This window comes from Typopeltis vanoorti, chromosome 5 (assembly GCF_054136105.1).
Source record: "Typopeltis vanoorti isolate ZY-2024b chromosome 5, IOZ_Tvanoo_1.0, whole genome shotgun sequence".
NCBI classification, from domain to species: domain Eukaryota; kingdom Metazoa; phylum Arthropoda; class Arachnida; order Uropygi; family Thelyphonidae; genus Typopeltis; species Typopeltis vanoorti.
Window position 1 is genome coordinate 51598357 of NC_143553.1, and position 22080 is coordinate 51620436.

The window sequence follows — 22080 nt, forward strand, 5'->3', positions numbered from 1 at the left end:
ATTTAGATATATTGAATCAAAATGGAAATGCAAGCAGCCTTGCTTAAAATGTTTTGCATTTCAAAATAACCATGTATGTCATCATCACCAATTTCCTGATATAAATCCCATGGGGGAGGAGGGTGTTCAGGATACTATGACAATTACTTGTGAGAACACTAATATTTCGTGCTTCTAAGGAACTTATAACTGAATCAATACAACTAGAGCTTGCTCTTGCTCTGGGTCTTGTTCCTGACATTTTGGCATCAAACACCTGTTTTGCTAACCTTTCCTCACCCATTCTATTTAAGTGGCCGTACCACCTCAGATTAGCTCTGCTGACACATTCTTGAATGAAAATAATGTCGAGTTCCTTTCTGATATCTTCATTTTTAATATGATTCTGCGACTGATGAGATCAGTTAACTCCCCTAATTTTTCTCAACCCTCTTATCTGTAGTCTGATCTAGCCTGATCAAGTGCGTTATTTCTAACTCTAACCCAACTCTCAGATCATTAACTTTAAAACTGGTTTGAACACTGTCTTGTATACTGTTAGTTTGGTGGTGGTGTTCTCATTAATTTCTCTCTTATTCCATATAAATTTATTTAGCTGGCTACCCACCATACCAGCTTTGCTAATTCGGTTGTCTATTTCCAGATTCAACTTCCAATCTTCACAAAAAAGCTGTGATAATAGCTGAAATACTTGACTTGTTCTATAGGATCCCCAATCAAAATGCAGCTGAGGTTTTCTATGCTTCTGTCTTTTATCATAGTTTTAGTTTTTTTACTGATTTTCATGCCAAATTTGTTACTACTGTTATTCAATTTAGTTAGAGAATCTTGGAGAGTTGAACTAGATGTGTTTAGGAGTACAACATCATCTGCATAAAGCAAAGCGCTAAAGAGCATAAGTCTGATATCTCCAATTCTAATATCAAGCCTAATGCCACTTTCTTTCATAATGTAATCCATATAGACGATGAATAAGAGTGGAGATAATGTGCAGCTTGTCTTACCCCTGATTTTACATCAGATCATCATCATCCTGTATTTCGTTCAATTGTAACTGCTGACTGACAATTTAAATACAGACTATGTATTGGTCTGTATAATGTTCCATTCACCCTCATATAACTGAAGTGTTTTGAAAAGCTTTTCTCTGAGCACTTTGTCATATGCCTTTTCCAGATCTACCAAACTACAAATTCTTGTCATATTCCCATGATTTCTCAACTATTTGGCCTGAATCCAATCTTGTTGTTTTTCAAGTTTCTCTTCCACAAGCTTTCTCACCTCTTTTAAAGTATGCTTACATAAATCTTACTTGGAACACTTAATAGAATTCCTCTGTAATTTTCACATTCAGCTTTATTCCCTTTTTTTTATAGATGGGTACTTTGAGAGCTCTGCTCCAAATATCAAGAATTCAACCTTCTGAGTAGGTCCTTGACTTATGCAGCGCAGCCATTGCAAAACCTCTATACTTCCGTACTTAAGCATTTCAGGTCAAATATCATCTACTCCAGCTGCCTTTCCTTATTTCAAGTTTTTGGCAGCTTTTCGTATGCTTTCTTCTTTACCAGGACTACTGCTTCTTGTATTCATCATAGTGTTCCTATTTTACTGTATTTGCAGATAACTTCAACACATACCTCCCTAGCTGAATCAATCAATGTCACCAGATTTTGCCAAGGTTTGGTTCTTGTTTTTAATTTGTTTCATTTTTTATTGAATAATGTTTGTATAGTCGAGTATACAATTTACTTGTAAAAGCTGCTCAACTTTAATTCTTTTTAAAACTTTCCTATATACTGTTCTTTTCAATGTGATAGCAATTTTTATCCTGTTTAGTACTAAGTAATGGTCACTTTCCATTTCAAATCCTCTGTACACTCTTGTATCCTGAACCAGCATGATGGTATCACTATCAACAATAACATAGTCAATGAGGCTTTTTTTATTTCTTAAGTTTTCTCTCCAGACATCCAGGATATCCTTATCTTCAGATTTCATATCACCTTTATTATCTATAATTCCTTTTACAGTACTCTTTCCTTTGTTTCTAAGTTTCTTCAATAGCCTCCAGAACTTCTTCAGAGTTTGCCACTGAGCCTAAGGTTTGGTTCTTGTTTTCAATTTATTTCATTTTTTCTTCAATAATGTTTGTATAGTCGAGTCTACAATTTACCTGTAAAAACTGCTCATATTTAATTCTTTTTAAAACTTTAAGTTGTATACAACTCAATTGTAATGTTCAGTAATAGTTTGCTTTGTCACTGTGTTCACTTTGGCAATGCCAGTGTTTAACTAGAGAAATAATTAGCCATAAATATGTAATGAACTTAGTTTTCTGATAAATCTTGTTTTCATCTATTATTATTATTATTACATGACACCTCCAAGGAGTCCAAAGACTCACTGAGGGAGGGCACCCACTCCACAGCTCTCCATCTCAATCCAGCAAATACAGCAAACCACAACTATCCTCATCATCTACTGGCCACCACCACCACTAGTATTTTCACAGACAAACACAAACATCCATGCTCACAACAGGATTCGAACCCGCAGTCTTTTGGCTGGAGAGCAGACACACCAACTACTCACAATGCAATGCCACAGTACAATAGTGTTTCTCAATCTTTTTTGGATCATGTCCCACCTCAACGTCTCAAAGATTTTGATGCCCCCCCCCCTAGCATAATAGTCAGCCAAGTTCTGAAAAGTATAATATAAATATGTATAAATATGTACATGTACATTTTCTAATTGCCCCCCTGTGAGGCATATGCCCCATGTTGAGAAACACTGGCTTAACACATTTAAGTTCAAAAAATTCTACTTCCTCCTAGATAAATAAAATTTATAGAACTGATGGTATAACTAATAAGTTTCAAAATTTCTATTAAAATTGAAGAATACAGTGTAATATTTGATTTAAATTAAGCTTCAAGTCAAATTGTAAACTATATCCACTTACTTAAAATCTATTTGGAAAACATTATTAAGCAAACTGGTATTACATTTTATAAGATATTTAGTTTAGTTCCTTACTCTATGCAGATACCACAATCCTTTTAAAATATATATATGCTAAAAGACTAAGAGGCACTAACAAAACTGATATGGTAAATTTAGCATGAAAATCAACAATGAAAAGAAACCATGAATACTAGAATGGAAACAGAATATGAAGTACATTCTTCAGCAAAAATTTTTCACATGCACCCTCAGGAGGTGTAAAATGCTGTGAAAAAAAGAATCACTTTCATATACACCTTATCAATGTTCTATAGCAAAAACTCCATCATAAATGATGTCCATCACCTTTAGACCAGATGAGACCTGCTTTAGACAGAAACTCAAATTTTAGCCACATCAACCATAGTCCATCTTCTATGTCCAAATTACATACTTCTTGATTCATTTTGCTACAAGTGTTGCACCTGTACCTTTTTAAGATCTGACACTGCCTGCCAGAGAATGCCTAATTTAGAATCAGCTACTTTTGACCACATCTGGCTCAAGGTTTCCTTGCCCCATTCAATAAGCTCCATCTACTGCTCTCTATTGTGGTCAAGCTTCCTATTCATGAAGATCAACATTCTGCAATTGATCTACAAATAAATGAAGTTGTTTATTTTAATCCTTTACTGTCTCCATAAAGAGATTTTTAATCCGAGTGTTTAGTAATTACACAATGGCTCAATTTCGATCGGAGCAATGACTTTTAACTATTTCTTTAAGAATCAGGAAAATCACTGACTTAAGACCAAATAAAAAATATATACATTTAATGAAATTAAAACAATATATATATTTTAAATAAAATTCCATAAATAACTACAAAATTAACTGGATCCAAGGCCTTCTAAAATATATCTATACTTTAGAGATTTTCTTATCCAAAAATATTAAAAGCATTCATTCTCTGACTCATTCTATTATTGCATTGTTTGACATATACTTAATCATGACTACCAGCCTTGTTTTCACAACAACAAAATGTTCATCAGAACCGTTTCTTTGTTAGGTTCTTTCCAAAAATATAAAATTTTCTTCTTCTTTTCATGGGATCCTTTTTTTATCTTCCTTATGTAACATACAATATTATTCCTCATGTCTCACTGAAGTATAAATATTCTTACCTCTCACAGTTCAATTTGTCGTACAATTTACTAATTTTTGTACAAGAAAAAGAAGTTTCTTTCTCTGGTACAAAAAACAAACATATCTAAGTTGAGTTATTCATGTTAAGCTGCTTTACAGTTTCAAATTTCACCTATTGCTTTTTTCCATAGTAATCTGGTGTCCTTAAGACAGAAGATGAAACTTTCCATTCAGTGTTTCCTCAAACATTCAATTAGAATGTCAACTCCAATATCTTCTTTTATTTACTAAACACTTGTTGAAAGTCTCAACTCCTTCAGTTTAAAAATTCACAGTTCTACGATTCCTTTTTGGAACCTTCTATTAATATTCTCCCGGCTGTCACGCTTTCTTAAAAACTTCCTAAATTTCCCATAACCTTTATTTAGCTGGGCAATGCTCTGGCTAGCTTGAAATTACGTCATGTTGTACCATCATTTTGAGTTTTGGTTTAAGCCAGTTAGAAAATAATTTGGTCAGGTAAATCCCAAATTACCAATTAAAATTGGAGCATTCACATTGTGTTCAATGTGAATGCTCCAATTAAAAAAAAAACAACCCTCAGAAACTAGACATGAAATACTGGTAATACAGTTTTTTTAAGCCATCTACTAGGTGACACGTATAATCAAAAAGACTAAATCCTCTAATACAGTATTTTAATTACCTGAAGGCAAACACAAGTCTACTACTGGTGTCTCTAATTCATCCTGATTGGCAGTATGACGAATCACTGTTGCCCTAGTTCTTCTCTGTCTTCTTGTTGACTGTTTTAAAAAAAAAAACATAAACACTGCCTGATATAAAGATGTATTTATATATGATTATGTAGACAGACCGAAATCATAAAGGGCATTATTAAATTTATAATATAAATAAGACATTTCAATACAAAAGTAATAAGAACAGCAATAGAAAATAGCAACGGTATAAATAAAACTTCTTGATAATGCAGGTAATCTTCATGACAGGCAAGATGAAAATGGAAGACTGATTACAAACAAAACAAACATTTTGGAGATTATAGCTAAATTTTATCAAAAATTATATATGAATAAAGGAAAAGTAATATAGAACAATGAGAGAGAAAAGGATACTTAAAACTATAATAAATATATTGTCAAAGATGAAGTAAAACATGCACTTACAAAAAATGAAAAACAGAAAGACACTCGGACTTGATGGAATACTAATAGAAATGTTAAAAAAATGGAGATCTCTTGCACATAAAACAAGAAGAATTGTATACTTAATATTTAAGGACAGGAAGAATCCCTAAAAGTAGGAATACTGGAAAAATTATCCTTCTAATATAAGAAAGATGATAAATCTGACATAAGAAATCATAGATCTATAAGCTGTTTACAAAAATTATAGATGTCAGAATAAACAATATACCATATTTATTTAATATACCAAAAATTAAAGTTAAAAAATCGTGGTGCAAGATATATGTGGAGATTTTCAGAAACTAAAGTTTTTCAGGAAAAAATTAAATTGATTTGTAATTAAATTCTTAGTATTCATTATAATTTATAATAATAATAATTATTATTATTACGGGTATCTCCATGGAGTCAGTAGACTCATCGCGAGAGACCCAAACTATCAAAACAATATCTATCATATCTCTTCTTGAATTCATTTACAGACGAAGAACTCACAACTGAGTCTGGCAATGCATTCCACTCATTCACTCCCCTCCAGGTGAAAAACCTCATTCTCACACCCTTGTTAACCACACTTTTCCTTAATTTCCAGGGATGACCTCTTGTTCTTCCATCACTATCACACAGCTGAAACATTTCTCCTGCATCTTATAAAAAACTTTTAGTAATTTAAATGTTTCTATCATATTCCCTCTTCTCTGCTCATCAACCAACCTCTGCAATCCACAAGCTCTCAATCTATCAATATAGGGAGCATTTTTTACATCACTCACCAACTTAGTGACTCTCCTCTGAACCCTCTCCACAACCTCCTCATCTCCAAATGTGGAAGTATCAACGCTTTATAAAGGGGAATAATAACCTCAATCTCTGGATGTTAGTGCATTCCTCAATAACCAAGTAATCCTATGTGCAATCTTGGACACCTTAACCAATGTGTCCCCTGAACTTCATCTCCCTATCCACCAACATCCCTAAGTCCCTAGCCTCATTAATCTCTTGGAGTACCATTCCATCAATGTGGTACACAGCTGAATCTTTTAATCCCAAAATGCATAACTTTACACTTTTCCACATTGAATTGACATTCTTCACCTTTTGCCCATTTTGCCAGCTTATTTAAATCATTCTGCAAATTCTCAACATCAGCTTGATTTTTTATTGCGCTACCCAACTTTGCATCATCAGAAAACAACTGAATATCTCACATTTATAAAATGAATGGATTTAAATTTTAATTATCAATGTTATTTATGCGATCAGCAGCACACCATCACCACGTAATATATCTTTAGTGACAATGCTTCTGTAATTAAATTAATACTAACAGTGTCATTATTGTTTCTTTTATCATTTCAGAATCATAAGATCACCATGTTTTAAATATACTGAAAATGGGTATGACTTACCAAGAATTTTCTATTCGCTATCACTACTTCCACTCTCGCACATGATTGGTGCAGTATTAACAACGATCGCACAACTCAACAAGATTGGAATGCGGATTCTGTTCAACCGAATTTCAAAATATCTGAAACTGCCATAACAACATTCACTATCTATTTTTTTTAAGTTTTAAAGTGCGAGATATACACGAGGGCAAGTTATATTCGAGTAAATACAGTATTAAATTTTCATCAACCAAAAGAACAAACAAGTTTCAGAACATCCATCTCAACTTTAAATCATTTACAATCCTTAAATCAAGTAATGGAAAACACAAAAGAATCTAATATACCAATTTCTTTGGCTTTCATAGATTATGAAAGGGTCTTTGACTCAATAGACCTGTGTATAATGCTTGAAGCTTTAAAACATGCAAGAATAGATGATATTTATATTAACATATTAACTCATATATATATGAGAGAGGTTCATCAAATAAAAAGAGTCAGACAGGGAGACTATTTCACCAACTTATTTGCTATAGTCCTTGAATACGCTATGAGAAAAAGGAGGACTGAATATTGATGGAGAATACTTAAGCAATGCGTGATTCACTGATGATATTCTCATAGCAACATCACCAAAAGAACTAGAACATGTGATTATTAAATCAAATGCAGCAAGTCTGGAGATAGGACTATAAATAAATATCGATAAATCAAAAATAATGTACAGTTGAAATACTCCAGAATGAAAACAAATTGAAATAAATCAAATACATATTGAAATAGTGGATTCAATATGTCTATTGAATTCACTAGACATAGTGAATTCAATGTCTAGTTGAATTCTTGGAAGCCTGAAGTGGTGTGAAAAAGTTACATGTTTAGTCAAAAGAGCATGGTTTCACAACTAGGTTAAAAATATAGAAATATATATATATATATATATATATAAGCCCATCTAAAAAAAAAAAAATTGTGGGCAGAAGCCTCACACACACACATATATATAGGGTGGCCCATAAGTCACAAAGGGGATTAAAATATGAATAACTTTTTTGATTATTAATTTTTTTCATTTTATTTTTTTCAGGTATTCTAAGGAACATTTGAGAAATTAATCATGGAAAAGTACAACCCAACAACAAGCCATAATCATACAATTTCATTTTGAAAATCAGATTCGATTATTCTAATGCAAAGGTCAAATAATTTCACAAAGATCTGCAATTAATTGGACATCATGTTCTCCAGATCTGACAGCTCCCGACTTGTTTATTTAGGGATTACCTGAAGGAAAGGGTATATATGAATAAGCCCCAGACAATCCAATAGCTAGAGGAGAATATTTGTACAAAAATGAAGGTGCTGCAGCCAAAAACATTAAAACAGCTGTCATGGAATGTGCTGTAAAAAGGGCATGTCTTTGTGAAGCCAAAAATGGAAAGCATTTACATGCTGTGGTTTTTCATAATTAATAAAAATTTCCAGATACTATATTTCATAACAAAATAAATAAAGAAATAAATAAAATAAAAACAATTAAAAAATAAATGTATTAAATGTTGAAACTCCTTCATGACTTAAGGGCAATTATGATAACTTATGGTTTTAATGGCACAAGGACAGCAAAGTCTATACTGTGATTATATCAAAAGTTACAGCATGAGACAAGTACACAAGGGAAAGAGCAAGGATTATGAATGATATTTTAGCTGAAATGTGTGAGGAGAAAGGATTGCAGTTTGTTAATGTGTGGAATGAGTTTGAAGGATGAAGTGAACTATATAGGAGCAATGGACTGCATTTCAGTGGTTTTGGTGCAAGTTGCTTGATGAGACTGCTGCTACTGCTGGAAGGTAGAGAAGTGCAGAGAATGAATCTGATCAAGTGGTAAGCAATGCGGAAGAATGGGAGAGTAAGACAGGAGAGAGAGATTGAAGAGGCAGTTGTGACTGAAGAAGTGAGTGGTATGAGTATAGAGAATGAGAGAACAGGTGTGCAAGACAGACAGGGAAATGGGAAGGCTCAGGTTGGACAGAGAAACACCACGTAAGAAAGGATGCTCCAAGAGGATGTGAATGCATGTGTAGACAAAAAGGAAAGGGGATGACCTGGGATCAAGGGGAAAACAGTTGGATCTGAAGAAGATTTGAAGATGAATAAGGAGCAAAAGAAATGACTCGAGTTAAGCATGGAGAAGTTACATCAAATAAATGGTATCAGTGGAACAGCTATATAGATCCACGAAAAAAAAGCTACTGTGTTTGTATACAAATGCTAGAAGTGTAAGAAACAAGCAAAATGAAATGGTTGCATTAATTGAATCTATTCACCCAAATATTGTTGGAATAAATGAGATATGGTTGGATGAGGATGACATCCTGACAGGAATAGAGATGAAAGGGTATGATACGATACGTTTCGTGATAGAAAGGGTAAAAAGGGAGGGGTAGTGCTATTGATGATAGAGAGAGACTTAAGTCCATACAAAGTACAGATGCAAGAGGGAAATAGTGCTGGTGGTTTTGAGGCAATATGGTGTGAGATAGAGGCTAATAAAATGAAACTTAGTTGGATGTTGTTATAGACCTGGTAATGTGGATGGTAATGACTATGAAATGTATAATCAAATTAGCCAAACAAATAAGAAAAGGGTGATTTTAACTATGGCAATACAGACTGGGATGATCAGATAACAACTGGAAGTAAAGAAAATGAGCAAATTTCTGAGGGACAATTACCTCAGACAATATGTAACAGAGGGTGCATGAGGATTGAGGGTCTTGGATTTGATCATCTCATCAGAGGATGTAATTATAAATGAGGTGCCAAATCACCTTCCAGCTGATGAGAATGACCATGAAGTGATTACCTGGGTGGTTACCAGCAGTGTGAAAACCTCTGTGAGAAAAGGGTATATGTGGAACTACAAGGCTGGTGATTATATAGAGCTCAGGAGACAGCTTGCAGGTGTAGCATGGAATGAGGAGTTAGCTGGAAAAGAGATCAATGCAGCTTGGAGGATATTCAAGATCTAGTAGAAGCAATGTCTAAATATATTCTAAGGGTCAGAAGGTTAAATAAGGTAGGTGTGAAATGAAATTAACACATGCTTAATCTCATAACGAGATTAAGCATGTGTTACAGAGAAAAAAAAAAGCATTGTGGAGGCAGCATAAGAGAAGTGGTAATAACCAATTCCAAGAGGGTTACAAAGAACAGGCAAGGAGGGTGACTTGGTTGGTAAAGGTAGCAAAAGTGAAGTATGAGCAGCAGTTAGCTAATGAAGACAAAAAGAATCCTAAGTAGTTCTTTTGATATGTAGCCAGAAAAAAAAAAAAAAAAAAAAAGAATGATTATGGAAAGATGACACAGATTGGAGAAAATGGAATAAGAACAACTACTACAGAGGATATAGTGGAGATACTTAATGAGCAGTTTATAAAGGTCTTTCATTCTTGTGAATGTGACATCATGGAGAGATTGAGAGCAGTTGATGATGGGGAGGAGAGACTGACTGCAAGTGAGCAAGAGGTGTATGGGGAATTGAGCAAATGTGATGTTAATGAGGCTGTCGGACTTCATAATATATCACCACATATTCTGAAGGAATGTGCCAGGGAGTTGACATCTGCCTTGACATTTTTTTAAATATGTCTTGATGAGTCTTGCACTGGATCGAGTTCCAAAGGAGTGGAAGGAGGGCAAGATTGTGCCGCTTCATAAGGGAGGTGATAGAACTCAGGCATCAAAATATAAGCCTATCTGTGTCAGGTGTTGTGGTTAAGTTGCTGGAGAAGCTGGTGAGAACTATGGTATTATCTTTGATGGACAGATTTGCTACAGGGAGATCATATTTTAGTAATATACTTACTTATAACAATAAACTGATGGCTTCCTGGAAAAGAGGAGAGGGATACACGGTAGTACCATATTTACTCAAATATAACTCGCCCTCGCATATATCTCACACCCCTGATTTTACTTTACAAAAAAAGAAATAAAAAGTTTCGTATATAGTTCGCACACAAAAAAAATTTTAAAACTTTAAGAAATAGAGAATGAATGTTGTTATGGCAGTTTCAGATATTTTGGAATTCGGATGAAAAGAATCAGCATTTCAACTCAACAATCGTCAGCCTGCCTTTGTCATTGAGTCGTGTGATCATTTGTTAATATCATACCAATCATATGCATCGAGATGGAAGCAACCAGTAGACGAAGTGAGACCAATGACTTCTACTCGATCTTGGATTGTGCAGAGGTATATTAAGATTAAGAGACCATCCTTAGAATTGTTGTGCAACTGGATTTTTGAGAGCTTGAGCATAATTTCACCAGAAATAATTAATTTAATTACAGAAGCATTGTCACTAAAAGATTCAAATATATCGCATGAAGAAGTTAAGTGGCTAATCGCGTAAATAACGTTGATAATTAAAATTTAAATGCATTCATTTTAATGCGAGCAATTATAAATTATAATGAATACTGAGAATTTAATTATAAACATCAATTTAATTTTTTCCTGAAAAAGTTTAGTTTCCGAAAATCCCCGCATATGTCTTGCACCACAATTTTTTAACTTTAATTTTTGGGGAAAAAAGTGAGTTATATTTGAGTAAATACGGTATACTTAGATTTTGCAAAAGCTTTGGATGGATTACCACATGATAAGTTGATAGTCAAACTAGAGCATATGGAGTAGGATATTAGATTAGTGCTTTGGATCGGAGACTGGCTATCTGATATGTATCAGCAAGTTGTCTATGGGGGAGCAATATCCAGGAAGAGGAAAGTCACTAGTTGTGTGCCTCAAGGGTCTGTTTTAGGGTCATTGCTGTTTAACTTGTATTATTATTATTACATGACACCTTCAGGGAGTCCAAAGACTCATCAAATGAGGGCATCTACTCTACAGCTCTGTCTCCACAACTCAATTCACCAACTACAACGAACAGCAACTACAATGATCATCTACATCAATGCCATCTACTGCTCATCACTAGTATTTTGACAGACAATCACAAATATCCATGCCCACGGCAGGATTCGAACATGCAGTCTTTTGGCTGGTGAGCGGAGAGGCTAACCACTCAGCCAAGCAGGCCAGCAAAAAAATAAGAAATGCTAGAACCACGTTGTAATCCCAAGAGGGCACCCTCCCAAACACTAACTAGGCTCAATGCTGCTTAACTTCAGTAATCAGACAAGAACTGGTGCATTCAGCATAACATGGCCATTTAGACACACTGAGCTGAAAGAGGCATTTGAGAAGCCAGTGCACTGGTAAATGTGAACATATCGGACTTAGCAGAAGTTCAAATATGGACTTCATAATCACTCACCATATGGGCTTCATATCAAATGCATAAGGGTTCACTCCAACCAACTGGAGTGAACCCTTGTGCAATATAATATATAAGTACACTCAGAAATAAATTAAAAATAATTGTTAGAAATAAAGAGATCAAATAATATAAACATCTCTATATAAAAATCTCACAAATATTAACAGTTCCTCTTTTCCCAGGGACTTTACCTTCTATTACCATTTTGAGAAGCCCTCCTTCCATCCTTTCAATGTGTCCATGATATTTCAACTTTCTTCTGTTGATATTTTTAAGGAGCCTTAAAGTTCTGCCAATCTTTTCTAGCACCCATCCATCTGACTGCCTTTCAGTACAAAATATCCTCAATAGCCTTCTCTAACACTACATCTCAAAAGCAGCTATCCTTTTTCCTATCAGACTTCTTTAGATTTCAGGTCTCACATCCATAAGTTGCTATCAGAAAAATAGCTGCATCCAGACTCAACTTTGTTCCTGTGGAGATAGATCTATCCATCCAAAGTTTAGACAATTCTTTGGCTGTTGTTTTAGCCATTCCTATTCTTCTTCTCAACAGTAATTCTTCACATTAATAATGTGATCCCAGATATTCAAACTTGCGACTTCCTCAATTCCTTCTCCATTAAGGTACATGTTTCTAAGGCACTTCCCTGTCTATATTTCCTTTGAGAGAGAACCATAATTTTTGTCTTGCTAGGACTGATAATTATCCTAGTTCTTTCTTGTCATCAGCATACTACAGATTATTGATCAATCAACCACTTATCCTAATTCCTGTCTTAAGCTCATCCAATATTTCATGCGTGATGTCCTCAGCATAGATACTAAACAAGTGAGGAGAAGAAGGCATCCTTGCCTAACTCCCTTGCTGAATTGAAGCCAATCAGTTAATCCAACACCTGTTCTTACAGTGGCTTCCAGCTCACTGTACAGGTTAGCTATCAACCTGATGTGTTCAGGAAAACCCATTAATGGGTTTTCCTCAACAATGCTGAATGCAGTTAAAAGTTTTGGAGTAGTCTATGAAACATATTATCATAGGTTGATTGGATTTTAACAGTATAGATGTGAACACAGATTGATTAGAAAATAACTATTTATTAACTTAAATGCTAATATTTCACTGGTATTATATCCAGCAGTTTCAGAGCACACAAACAAAGTTTGTTACAGTAGTGAGATAACTGCAATCCAGTGTAACAGTGTAACTAGTATAAGTAATTGTAGCGTGCAACACAAAGACTAAAGTCCTAATTAGGTGCCATCTAAGTTTTAAAAAAAAAAAAAAAAAAAAAAAAACAGATATTAATTTGGTCTTAGGATGACTGTCTCCCAAATCTTTGGTAGATTGATACAGTCATGCTTGTTGAGGTTTGGAGTATGTTTCAAGGCTTCTGTTGATTCCAGAAACAACCTCTCTGACTTGTAAATAAAAGCTTCTGTGCAGTACTATTATTTTTTTTCCAATTGATCCTGTATGCAGGGGTATCCAAAGCATGGTCTGCCAGACCCAACTTGCCATAGAAAAATTGCCTGATATATTTTTTGTGTTCACTGAGGCAGATGTCCACAGTTCTTCCTGTCTGTCCATAGTAGGCTCAATGATATGAACAGGGCACTTCATAAACTTCCGGATGTGATAAAGGAGTGAATCTGTCCTTAGGTGAACAGATGAAAGTTGCCAATTTCACATAAGGTTTAAATACAGTGCATAGTTGGTGTTTGTTAAACACCCTAGATATCTTTTCATACTAGTCCCACTGTTACACTGGATTGCAGTTGTCTCGCTATGTAACAAACTTTGTTTGTGTGCTCTGAAGATGCTGGATATAATACCAGTGAAATATTAGCATTTAAGTTAATAAATAGTTATTAGAATATGTGTGACAAACACATAAGTTATTCCACAGCTTATGTGTTTGTCACATAAGCTGTGCCCTATGATATTACCATAGGGCATCTAAATTCTTTATACTTTTCAATGATCTGTCTAAGACAAAGGATCTCTGGTTTCCTTTCCTAAAACCTGCTTGTTCCTCATTCATCTCTGCCTAACTTTGGACTCAATCCTATTTAGAATGATCTTTAATAAAATCTTATTTGAATGAGAGATTAAACTAATAGTTCTACAGTTCTTGCAATCTTTCATACCTCCCTTCTTTTGTAGTGGTATGAAGACCAACTTCTTCCAATCTCTAGGCCGTGATCGTATGAAACCCTTTTATCCCCGCCCCCGTGGCCTTAATTAACTTGCTGGAATTCCATTGGCACCTGGAACCTTATTGTTGTTAAGCTGTTTAATTGCTCCTTTAACTTCATGCCCAAGTGGAGGAGATTCCAAATCGAAATTTTCTTCATAAGAGAGCAACTTTCAAATTTCCTTATCCTCTCTGCTGTACAGTTCCTCACAGTACTTTCCATTTGTTTTTGATTTCAAATTTTTCTGTTAGTAGTGCTCCATTCCTGTTTTTGATGACATTCAATGTGGATTTAAACTTTTACTTTAGGTCATGAACTAAATGAAACATCTTCCATAATTATGCCTCTTCATCTGGAATTCTATCTCTTCACACTTATTAGTGTAAGAATTTTCCTTGTCCTGTCTGATGGCTTTTCTCATTTTTCTATGGAATATTTTATATTCTTCACTCTTTGTGTCTCTTTGTTTCTCCAAATGCCTCCTTTCAGCCAGATTTCATGTTGAATCTGATATCCATCTTTGTCTCACGGTATTTCAGGCGAGTTCTCCTCACTAATATCAAAAAGATCATCCAACCACGTTGAAGTTTCTTCTGTGAACCTATTTAAAGATTACTCTGACATCCAATCTTGTGGAATGGGCCTGACTTGGAAGGTTTTGGAGTCTGTCTTACTTTGTCTCTTACTAGCTGATAGTCAGTACCACAGTCTGCTCCTGGGAAAGTATGCACACTGAAGATATTTACATTCCACCATTGGGGAGCAAGGATGTAATCAATCTTGTGCCTTGGCCTAGAAGCAGGTATTGGAATAACTAATCTGTTAGCATGGGAAAATTCCAACAGTCTTTCACCAAGGGTGTTACGTTCATTCAGACCAAACATTCCACAGACCTCACTCTCATACATTTTCCCACTTTTGCATTCAAGTTCCCCCCTCCCCTTAGAAGGCAGTACAACACAGACTGTAGGTTTTCACAGAACTCCCCACTCTCTTCATCAGAGCTATCTATGTATCCTATCCCTATGATTTTAACAGGCCTTTAAGGCCCACAAACTTCCAAGCATGCTTGGATTTCGTAACCAAAGTACAAGGATAGGATGGTCACCCCTATGCCTCTAAGTATTCTTGGCTGTATCCCTGTGTGTTCACGGGGCCGATTTGCGGGATGAAAAACCCCAGATAAACTGGTGGGAAAAAACCCTGCTGTCCACGCCCAAGACCGGTTAACTTGGCTATGGCTGAGGAAGATCCTTTAGCTCCTCACGTTGCCGACGGGAATCAAACCTAGGACACTCCTTCCCCAGGCATATGGTTGCAAAGTGCAAAGCCACTAGGCTAACTGCATGGACTATCTATGTAGGGTGCATACTCTACAATGATTGACACACTGGTAGGATAAGCCTTGAGTCTATTCTGTCATTAACAGGATTATAACCAAGTCATGTCCGGACAATTCATCGTGGGGAAAATTAATTGTGCGAAAATTCTTCACGGATACATATGAAAAAAAAGAAAGAAATATTTCCCATATATGGAGGGGAAAAAAAACATTTTATATATTATTTAATATTTTGATTATATTTAGATTTCTGAAATTTTTTATTCCATATAAAGTTATTAATATTCTTATTTATTACAGGATCTGTAGATGGAATATTAATTGTTACAAAATTGGGATAGAATGGTTAGGGAGAAAGAATACCATTTAAGAATATTTAGGGATAATAGTTATTTCCAACTAATATTTATAGTTAACTATTTTATTCCCAACTAATATGTATAGTTAACTATTTTTTTTCCAACTAATATTTATAGTTAACTATTTACATATTCTTATTATTCCTGTTAAATATTCTAACTAAATAGTTAGAATAGTTAATAGGAATACATAAATACATAAAAATAACTATGTTTTGTGAAATTTATCTTGCACTGCATTTACTTTTCATATATTGGTATCAATGCAATATCATTTCAATTTTCTAGCGAATAACGTTTTCAATGAATTTTTTCAGGGACGAACAGTTCCCACAATGCATTTTCCTTGTGATGAATTGTCCTTGAACCTAACCAACTACAGCTCTTGCCTGAGCTTTCTTCGGTACTACAGCTACTCCATGATGTTTGGAGTCACTTCCTGAATAAATAACTAGTTTACCATCCTGTCTTTTGAAATAACCTTCTCCATTCCATCTGGTCCCGTACATAATTTTGTATCCAAGTGTCGATATAATGCTCACCGCTGAGAATAATCTCATACTTTCTGTAACAGCAAACTTGTGTTGGAGGCTGCGATATACTTCCCGAACAGGACCTCTGCTTAAGCCATAAATGTGGTTCTTATTATTCTGTTCGACAATTGATGCAGTATGAGATGTATTATGGGGCACAAACATATTAGGATTTTGGAGTGAAGTCATTGCAAGGAAAAAAAAAAGTGATAGGGTTGATGAGACCCTTCCCACATATCGGGGGGGGGGGGGGGGGGAGTGTTATGATTCTATTTCATCCTGTGATGACCAGGTAGGGTTTGACTTTAGCCTGCTAGGTTAGGTAAATACCTAGGAGGGAAAGACTCCCACTGCATAAAATGAAAAGAAATAGTAAAATAGGAAAGAATTACCGCTAGCTCTCAAATATACTCTAATAGCATTGGGGGGGGGGGGAGAAAAGAAGGAAAGAAAGAATGGTAGGGACCAGTCTACAGATATTATAACAGATGTATATTCCATGAAGTAAGGTGTAGTCCAGCATCAGATACCTCGAGTTTGCCACTCCCAACTAACACTCGTACTCACTAAAGTGAGCCCATGAGATTTCTATCAGGGCAATTTTAAATCTGTGAACTATACCTAAAGTTAAATTCCATGCTTCACTGTTATGTGTAGTTACTATTCTTATTAACAGTAGTAGACCTCCATGGAGTCTGACTCATTGTAGGTCCTCCATCACACACACACACAACTCATCACATGACTTGAATGGGTTCACAGTCTCCACACTCACCACTTTAGGAAATGCATTCCATCCCACCCACAACTTTCAAGCAAAAAACCTACTCCTCACTCACTTGCGCACACTCTCCTTAAGCTTCCGAGGATAGCCTCTTGTTTTTTCCCTGTCTCCACCCATTCTAAGAAAAATCATTACCAACTAATATATCTCACTCATGTCCTTTCTCATCTTATCCACTAGATGCTGCAATTTGCATTTCAAATCTGCCTTCATACTTTACATTCCAGAAACCACTTTAGTCAGTCATCTCTAAAACTGTTCCAACATTTCTTCAGCCTTCTGAAAACCTGGTGGCCAAATCTGCACAAAGTAATCCATATGCAGTCTGATCAATGCTTAAACAAAAGAATCATAATGTCCTTACTCCTACATGCCAGTGTTCTCCATATCATTCCCATAATGTGCTGTGCTGTCCATACAATTTTAGCAAACAGTGACCAAAATTTCAGGTCCATATTCACCAACACCCCCAGAACCCTGTAATTACATGCAAGATACAACACTACTTGAAAGATATTCTCTTCAAATTAAATGGAATATTGCCCCTAAAATGCCTTTCATTCACCAAAAAGCCATCCAACTTGGTTGTATCTTTTTCATTTGTGTTTATCCATCTGTAGTTTTCAAGTAACTTTTCTCTTTCATTTGTCTAAATTAAGATAGATTTTCATTTGTACCAAACAAATAAATGAATTTACTTTCTCCACTTCTATCATAGTTCCTTTTGGGTGATATATTTGGAATCTCATTCAAGACTGTTTTTGAGTACAGATATATAATTTGAAGCTCCTGTAAGATGCTTTTTTTTTATTATTATTATTCATTGAGTGTTCTTTTTTACATTAGTGTATTTTTATTATATTATCATGGTTTTTACTGGCTTTATTGTATTTAGTAATCATATGCTTCATTCAACAGTGGATCTACAATGGCTGATAATGATGACGATGATATAGTTTTTAAAAATGGCACCAAAAATTTGGCAGAATAATAGAGCAGTATAGAAAGCTAAGGATAATGATAATGCAGAGAATATGGAAATGAGAACGTCTATATTGACGACAGAAATGAAGAAAAATTAACAAAAAATCCCAGTTTCAAAGAAATTACTACAAAATTGACCAGGGAGTTAGAAAAGCAGAGAAATTTTTACAAAAACTAGATAAGGAAAAAGAAAAATAAGGAGAACAATAAAAAGCAAAAAAGTGTGAAAATCCATAAGTTAGCAATGAATAATAAAACTAAGTGAACTGAAATACAAGAAAAATGAATATGATAATTCAATGATTAAAGCTGTGCTTGAAGAGAGAGGGAGAGTCACTGGACTGAGCTTCTCAGGTCTCTTTCACATCCTTAAATTAAAGAATGTGCAAAATGCAATACAGAAAAGAAAATGGATGGTATTACTTGATGGAACTAATGATTTAAGTAGTAATAAATATAGCACAAGAGAGGATATGAAAGGACTAATGGAAGAAGCATGAAAGAGAGTGAGGAATTATGAAATATATAAAGTTCAAGCAAGAAAGTTACAATATGAAAAGAAATTAGCTGTGCAAGCTGAAGGCAACTCAAAAGACATTCTGCAAGTAAAAGAAAGAAATGAATATGGAAGAATAACTTGACTGAATACAGACAGTACCTTGTATAAAAAGTAGATTGTTCAGATAATGAATGCTCACTTCACTAACATCTATTGAATTGGTGTATGCAACATAGTGCAAGGTATCACCACTACATTGGATGAAGAAACAGAAGTGTATGAGATGGTTCTAGAACTGTTACATAAACTGGATATGAATTCAGCAATATGGACAGATGGAACACCAGCACATATGCTAAAGAAATGTTCAGCTGAATTGGCTAGGCCTTTGACATGTTTGTATAATCTGAGTCTCAGCTCAAGAAAGATCCCATAGAAATGGAAATAATGTATGATAATCCCATTGCACAAGGGTGGTGCAAAGACGTGTGTGTAATTATTGACTTATCAGTATATCTGGTATGGTGGGGGAAAATTTTGAGAAGAACTTGTATGCAGAAATGAGTTAACAAAAAAGGCTATACTTTGCAAGGAACAGCATCATATTACTAAAGGAAGGTCATGTCTAAGCAATTTGATCTTGTTTTATAACAATATTACAGATGAGTTGGATAAAGAGAATGGATACTCTGTGATACTATTGAACTATACAATGCTATTTGATAGCATACATCATGAAAGGCTGTTGGATAAACTGGAAAATGAGGGATTGAGTAATATGAATGTCTTAATCATATCATCCAATTTCAGTCTAGCAATCAATTTCTGTAACCCACATATCTTTCCTATTTCAAATAGCATTTTACATTCGGAAATTTTAATGTAATGATTATCATGACTTTAAATTGATTGTAATAATCCTGCAATGCATATATTGGCAACATAATTTTTTACCGACAAACACCGAGCGACTGCTTATATTATAACGGAAGAATTTTTGTTCCCGGTGAGGAGCACTATACATAAGTTATTCTGTATATAATTAGTGGCACTTGTAAGTGTACATGGAAAAATGACTAATCACACTTTCTGGGAATGCGGATTAGTTCAATCAATTTTTACTACTCGTATGTCGTCCAATAAAATTTGGGATGTAATAGAATAATGCTAAAAAAAAAAAAAAATAGCATTATTCCATCCCCCCACCTCTCCATATTCCATCACCAGTGAACAGAGAGGCCTCATTTAATCAACCACTTCTATGATCCATAAGACCCTAATACAATACACTGTATCACAAGCGATTCACCCGACTGTTCATTGACAAATATCAAAACGAAAACTGAATCTAATTAAACGCATTTTAATAAATGAGAAAATTACAAAACACAAAAATAAAAAAGGTGTGAACTGAACGTAATTGCATATCAGGAAGTCTTTCGAGCAACATTAGTTAAGTTACATATTCGAATAAATGGAGTAAAATACCATATCAACATTCTATTATATAAAAAAAAAAAAAAAAGTGTACTTACGGTGCTCATTTTAATTTTGCAATGTTGTTGATTATTTTACAATTACGCTATGCACTAAAAAAAACCATTCACAGCTCTTATCAAAAACTTGATTTCAAGATCCAGGGATGGATTTCGGGGGAAGGAGGGGGGAACAGAGAAGACTGATGAAATTATAATTTCGTTCGAAAATTTACTACAACATGCTTCTGTTGATGTCAAACAGGAGAAACCAACAAAAACAGAACTCCTAATTACAGTAGTTTTCCGAATCACCACCAGGTCCAAAGGCAATTATTTTTGTATATTTTACAGGATTCCCCACATTCATTTAGAAAAATAAATAAGCGATTACCAACGTTTTTTTCTTTTAAATCACCCTATATATTAGATTCAACCAAAAGAAAATGAAAATAAATTAAACGAAAAAATTTTTAAAGTGGTTAAATGACGTAAATCCCCAAAATTATTGACATAAACGAGACGTGGTTAAAAAAACCCTGCAAGAGACGTGGTTAGATAAGGATGATATCCTGGCAGGAACGGAGATGAACGGATATGATATTTTTCGTGAAAAGAGACAGGGAAGAAAGGGAGTGGAGTACTGTTGATGGTAGCAGATGAGTTGTGCCCATCTAATGCGGATATGCAAGGTGCAAATAGTGACCGCGGTTTTGAGGCAGTATGGTATCAGGTAGAGGTGAACAGGATAAATATTTAGTTAGGTGTTGCTATACACCTGGTAATATGGAGTGTGATGAAAAGGAAATGTATAGGGAAATTAGTCTGGTTAGTAAGAAATGAGTGATCATTATGAGTGACTTTAATCATAGTAATATAGACTAGAATCAAGAGACTGCATCGGGGAGCAGAAAAATTGATTTTCTAAAGTTTTCGAGAGACAATTACCGTACGCAGCACATAAAAGACGGTATGCGAAGATCAAATGTATTGGATTTAATCATTTTATCAGATGATGTTTTTATTATGGGGTGACAAATCATCCACCAGTTGGTGAGAGTTACCATGAGATGATCACAGCAAGATGGCAAGTCATTTGAAGACTTCTGTTCGAAAGGGACAGGTATGGAAATATAAGGCTGCTTTTTTTATGAAATGCTTACTATACAGCTTGCAGCGATAACTTGAAAAGAGGAAATGGATGGAAAGGATATCAATGCAGCTTGGGTCTACTCAAGAACTATTTGATGTAGGCTGTATCAGAATATATTCCAAAAGTCAACAGGATTAATAGAACAGGTGCGAAATGGATGAAATGAAAAGCACAAAGGGCACGCGAGGAAGGTAACTCGCTCAATGAAGGTAGCAAGAGTGTAGTATGAGCTGCAGTTACCTAATCCAGCTAGAAACCTAAATGATCATACGTGTTCAATTTTCACTGCGTTTAGAGGGTTTTTTTCTGAGACCAGTCAGTGCCTGAGTAATTTGGCATCTCACAATAGAAATTTTATGCTCTTTCTCCAAGAAAGTCATGTTTTTAAATGCACACATTCGAAAAATCGCCAAGTAGAACACAAACTCTTTTACACACTCACATATCAGTTAGAGTTTGGAAACAAGTGGTAGTGGAACCTATAATCAATATTCCATTCTCGATGCCATAAATTCTCTCGCAGTTTATACAGCCTTGAGCATTAAGTGTATAGACAAGCTACCCACCGAATTTTAAATGGTAGTTATAACTACAATAGATTATCCTAATCCTTTGGAATAAAGACATTGACTTTATCATCCTTCAATGGTTATCATTCCTGAAGAGAGAGAGAGAGAGAGAGAGAGAGAGAGAGAGAGAGAGAG

At 34.9% G+C, this 22080-nt stretch overlaps 1 protein-coding gene across 2 annotated transcripts in view; it reads right to left on the bottom strand.

The window, feature by feature from the left end:
- The window catches only part of LOC150106406 (E3 ubiquitin-protein ligase RNF4-like), a 97506-nt gene extending 76990 nt beyond the window's left edge, over positions 1 to 20516 (bottom strand). For both annotated transcript variants that reach the window (XM_090392428.1, XM_090392429.1), the window contains exons 1-2: positions 20284 to 20516; positions 4805 to 4904 (exon numbers count right to left, since the gene is read on the bottom strand). In XM_090392428.1, the coding sequence (XP_090248554.1) occupies positions 4805 to 4904; positions 20284 to 20292 (109 nt within the window). In that variant the 5' untranslated portion in view covers positions 20293 to 20516. The remainder of the gene's footprint in view (positions 1 to 4804; positions 4905 to 20283) is intronic.
- Between the last annotated feature and the right edge of the window lie 1564 nt (positions 20517 to 22080).